Raw genomic sequence first — 5,594 nt, forward strand, 5'->3', positions numbered from 1 at the left:
TCTACAAATGCCACCCAATGTTATCATATCTGGGCCAGAATGTAAGTAAAAAACATTTGTTTGTATGATGGCAACCCCTCCATTTTTATTTGTAGTCACCACAAACAGGGTGCAGCACTACAAGATTACCAGTGGCTGTAACAGGGGCAAGATTAGAGAAACCAAGTCACGACATGTTCTTAGAAGGAGGTGTTACAGAATTTGGATCGGGTGGCCCACGTTGATGTTGTGTTCATACATGACTGAATAGAGATGGATATTTTTAAGTATTGCATCCTGTTGCATATATACAATGAACATATGTATAATTTTTTACCTATAAATATGTAATAAAGTATTATATATATATGTTCAGAGATGGATATGCTTGTAATGTTCTTTGACAGTGGTATGAGTGGAACATGTGGCCTGACCAATAAACCTGCCCATACTTGCAGAAGATGCTATAAATTTGCAGTGTCTTCAAGTCAATGTCGTGGTATTGTATCCCAGAAGACTGTAATTCTTAACATTCACTGCTATGGCAAATGCAGATCTCATAAATGCATGGTCCATAATATTCAAGGTACTTCAGACATTGGCTATGTTAAGATGTAGAGACAATTTATTTAGGACATGAGATGAAAAGAAGATGGAACTGAGCTAATACTTCATAGTGCCATAAATGTTATGTTAGTTTGTGCTGTGTTTGTAATTGGCTTGTAACTGTTAACTCGGCACATAAATAATAAAGAATTGAATTGAATTTAATTGATTTGAATATGCATCATGCATGAATATAGCTTGTTTCTTCATACAAGAACAGCTGTTCTATATAATACATAATATTATGAACAGGAAGTGTGGAATGTCCAATACAGAATACAGGATACCAGAAATTGTAACTGGTATAAGAATTGTGGGAATCTGTTTGAGTCTGGTACTAAAATGTTACATCTAACCTATAAAATGGTAATTACTATTTAAAAGACAAGTTTTGAGTAAATTTGATAGTAGGAAAGTGGATGTTATTTGTATATTATGTTTATCTTGCTGTGGAACACATAAATGATAGTAACAATTTAATAAAATAGGATTGTTTCTTTCACTGTAGTTTTGTAGCAGGTACCAGCATTTTAGGGGAACATGTTGCCTTCATCATGAGTATAGTTCTGCTTTAAGGTGGAGACAGAAGGTGCCTCTAAAACAAAGGTACCTGTGTACCAGACTATATGGCACCTATTCCTAGAAAGCTGTAACCTTCACAGTCACCACCGTGAAAACCTAAGATCTCACAAATGAAGGTGTGTTTGTAAACATTATTCTTCTTGAACTTCCTGTGTATCTTTTGCAAACAACCAGGCCTTTGTGTGTTCAGGCTGTTACAGTTGTTTGAAGCAAACAACTTGCACACTGTCAGATAAGATGTGATTAAACATTTATCTAATCTTTTTTCCCTGGCCTTTCCTTCTCTTAGCTTCAGAACTTTTTGGATTCCTTTTCCCTTCAAAGTGAGAGATCAAATTTCACCCTCCAATAAAAAAAGATTATAATTATATATGTTTTAACCCTTTCCATATTGTTTGAGATTTGAGGTTCTCATAATGGAGATCATTGAGATTACTGTGTTATGCAATGTGGTGCTGTGTATTTCATTTCTTTATGGTTTATTTTATGATGCTAGTTTCTTAGATTGTGTAGTGCAAAATGGTAGGATGACTGTTGAATAACAAATTTGGAAAGGATTTGGAAGGAAGCAGTCATGGATTAATCAAGATACTATCTTGGTATTTTTATAAAGGGACTGAGGAAAGTTATGAATATCTCAGCCAGGATAACTGATGATGCAGCCCAGATTATAACCAGGTATCTCTCTGATATGTTTTACTGAAATACTCATATCATATGGCTTCATGAATAACAGCCACACAAACTGGGCAGCTTTAGTGCTCATTAATATTCAAATGTATAAGTAAAAAGTTGTAAGTATTCACTAAATACAACATAATTGCAGATAGAGCCATTCTTCCTTATTACACCTAACTCTCCTATGTCAATCCAAAATAACCATACAAAGGAAACACAAAATTATGAACACATCACTCACACAAGAATTAGGTAAATATTCTCCCCACTTCTCAATTTTCTGCTGTTTAACGTTTTTAAAAATTAGACAGTACTATAAGTGGGTGCTAAAGCCCCTGTACAGGATTTGTGGAGTTATTTAATAACAATAAACAATAAACTCATATTTATACATTACTAATACAATAGTACTTAGTTTCAGTAAAAAGCTACAAAGCAGAAGGTAGTACAAAGACCCCCACCAGCACTCTGGCACATGATCATAACAGCATTTTCCACAACACCCAGGAACGTCAGCTAGCAGATGATTAATACTACACGTCTATAGCATGGTTATAGTTAAGTATCCCATGGCATAAACATCCAAAATTGACAAAGGTGCTAAGGACTTCTAACTCCTCTAATCCATGTATTAGGGAACAAATATTTTTTATATTTAAATTTTAAATTGTAACTGCTTGTAATAAGCTTCATTACAACATTGTAATGTAGATTTACTGTCACTCTACAAATAAGTATGTGTCCACAACAGCAGACACCAATTGCAATATATGGATCCATATCAGAACAGTTAACTTTAATAACTTGGATTATGTGTCATAGAAGGTGCCTGATGATGACCTAAATCATAGGTTGAAACATGTAGTATTAAATAAGTAAGACATGTATCAACATCTGTTTTGTCTTCATGTGAAGATATTCCTTTTTATTGTTGTGTTGATAGTCATAACCATAAGATATTGTTAACAATGTTTGGGTGGAATGTACCCTGAAGGCGGAGGCAGCACATCCTTCCACAGTGCCAATAATGGTCTATTAGACTACACAGCATCACAACCCCAGAAGATGGTAATTTCTTTTCCACATCTGTTTTATTTAAGGAATCTTTTTGTTAATTTATTAGGAGCCAGGATAGTGTAGTCAGTATAATGACTGGCTACAGACTGGATGATTGAGGGGTAGAAGTTTGAGTCCTGGTAGGGTAAAGAATTTTCTCTTGTCCATGTTGTCCAGACTGGCTCTGGGGTCCACACAACCTCCTATCCAATGGGTACCAGGGGCTCTTTCTCGGAGGGTAAAGTGGCCGGGGCGTGAAGCTGATCACTCACCTCCACCTAGTGCTGAGATCAAGAAAATGTGGATCTATACATTAATTCCATCGTATGACTTCATGGCATAGTGCTTAATTAGTTAAGCATAGGGAGTAATTCTGCTAATAAATCTAGGATTGCCATGGCAAAAGCTGCATTTAGCAAGAAGAAGAATTTTTTTACAAGCAAATTGGACTTAAATCTGAGAAAGAAACTAGTGAAATGCTACGTCTGGAGTATGCTCTGTATGGGGCTGAAACTTGGACACTTAGGGCAGTAGATCAGAAACACCTGGAAAGTTTCGAAATGTTGTGTTGGAGAAGGATGGAGAAGATCAGTTGGACCGATTATGTGAGAAGTGAACAAGTGTTATTTAGAGTCAGTGAGCAGAGGAATATCCTACACGAAATAAGAAATGGAAGGCTAATTGGATTGGTCATATCTTACGCAGTAACTGCCTTCTAAAAGAAGTTATTGAAGGAAAGATAGAGGTGTGGATAGAAGTGACAGAAGACAAGGAAGAAGACGTAAGAAGATGCTGGATGACTTGGGGACAGAAGAGGATACTGTCATTTGAAGGAGAAAGCTCTAGATCGCATCAAGTGGAGGAACTGTTTTAGAAGAGACTGTGGACCTGTTGTCTTGGCAGATTACTGATTAATGAATGAATTTATATTATTGGAGAGCCATTTCTAGTTCACTTTAGCTGTTGACAGATGTTGGGAGACACTTCTTCTGCTTATCTTTTCAATCAAAAAATAAGGCTTGTACATGAAACTTAGTGCTTTTGGGTGAGATGCATCATGTATAGCATAGAAAGAGTTGACAGTAATCTTAAGATTATAACCCTTCCAGAATGATACTTCCAGAAGACCATAATCTTAATTTTGACATATCATCCTCATGTTTAACCTTAATCTCAATGGAAAGAACAGATGAAAGATTATCTCATTAATGGCATGTGTTTCCTGAGTTTAGTTTCATTATTTTCAACTGGATTCCTTACTTATTAAAGTTCACCACAACCCTTATTATGTCTTTAGAAATCTGGGCAATTCTTGGTGTATTTCAGCTCATAAATCGTCTGTCTTTCTGGATGGTATATAAAAATGCAAAGATTTGAAAGATATATAACTATAATCATGCCTCTGGTTTTGTATTGATGTGAAACTTGGTCTCTCATGTAGGGTTTGAGGTTCTCACAGCAGTGGTTATGAAGAGTTCTATCTTCTGGTATATAATGACATGTAATCTGTTGAAAGCCAACCAATATTTTTGAGGAGTATTTCGCTTCCATCTTCAGGGCCAAGAAATAAGTCAAACAAGAAATTGCTTTGAAAATGTGGTAAGCAGAGTCCAGAAAATACAACTTTTCATAGCCACTGCTGTGAAAAACTCAGATTCTACATGTTGAATTTGTGGTTTGCTTTAGTGTTGTGCTGCTGAAAAATGTGAGTACCTGCTTTGGTGGCATTCTAGTTACATAGCAGCATAAAGGCTTTAACACAGTATATTGCAGATCAGTTGACAGTCCAAACGGAAGTGTATTTGGCAAATACTCTGAGATTAGATAACCTCTCACTTTCTCTTGTGCAGAATAGTGGAATCAGTCATTGTAACAATATATGGCAGTGGGCACAGATGTTACACTTTGCAGCAAGATGTGGTTTCCATTTCTTCTGGCTGTCTCAGGTCTGGCTTTCAGCGCTGGAGGTGTGTTTTAAATATATAATAAAATTTGTATTTTTAATAAGTACAGCACTGTAGAAATTTTCAATTCCTAAGTTACCATAATATTGTATAAATAGAAATAATTTAGTACTCAGCAAAGGACTCAGGTTCCAATTCCTGACAGAGGCTAGAGATCTTTCTCCTTGCGATAGCTTTCATATTGGCCCTGAGGCTTTTTTTTTATTGCTAGTGGGGTGGGACTGAGTCCCCTGTACTGCAGCCACTTCTGGGCTACTGTACTAGCCCCAGATGATAGGTGAGGGCGATTGTGGAGCAATTGGTGGAATGAAGATTGGTAGGGGAAACAGAAGTACTTGGAGAAAACCTGCCCCAGTGCCACTTTGTCCACCACAAATCCCACTTGACCAGACCCGGGATCGAACCTGGGCTGCCGTGGTGGGAAGCCAGCGGCTCACCGCTTGAGCTATGGCGTGGCCAAGGCCCTGAGGCTTACCAGTCTCTAATGTGGTGGGTACTTGGGCTTCTTCATGTGGCAGGGGCCTGATGCTGACCACCTATCTCATCTAGTGTCAAGGTTAAGAATGATGGGACCATACCTCCACTCTTCCACATGCCTTGATGGCATGGTTGTTCATTAATTAAGTGCAGAGACAGCTTTACCGTAGCACTGCTGGCAGAACTCCTGCTAAGAAATCAGCGTGGAATATTTGGAAAGTGTGTATATATATATATATATATATATAGTAT

The 5,594-nt window shown here is 37.2% G+C and overlaps 2 protein-coding genes across 2 annotated transcripts in view; both read left to right on the forward strand.

Annotated features, from left to right (window-relative positions):
- The window catches only part of LOC111874064 (pyridoxine-5'-phosphate oxidase), a 26,203-nt gene extending 21,428 nt beyond the window's left edge, over positions 1–4,775 (forward strand). The window contains exon 7 of the mRNA XM_023869238.2: positions 4,752–4,775. The gene's annotated coding sequence lies outside the window, so the exon portion shown is untranslated. The remainder of the gene's footprint in view (positions 1–4,751) is intronic.
- Positions 4,439–5,594, forward strand: part of LOC111874075 — a 21,974-nt gene continuing 20,818 nt past the window's right edge. Inside the window, exon 1 of the mRNA XM_023869275.2 lies at positions 4,439–4,868. Within this exon, the coding sequence (XP_023725043.1) occupies positions 4,781–4,868 (88 nt within the window). The 5' untranslated portion in view covers positions 4,439–4,780. The remainder of the gene's footprint in view (positions 4,869–5,594) is intronic.

This window comes from Cryptotermes secundus, unplaced genomic scaffold, assembly GCF_002891405.2.
Source record: "Cryptotermes secundus unplaced genomic scaffold, Csec_1.0 scaffold1991, whole genome shotgun sequence".
In the NCBI taxonomy this organism is placed as follows: Eukaryota; Metazoa; Arthropoda; class Insecta; order Blattodea; family Kalotermitidae; genus Cryptotermes; species Cryptotermes secundus.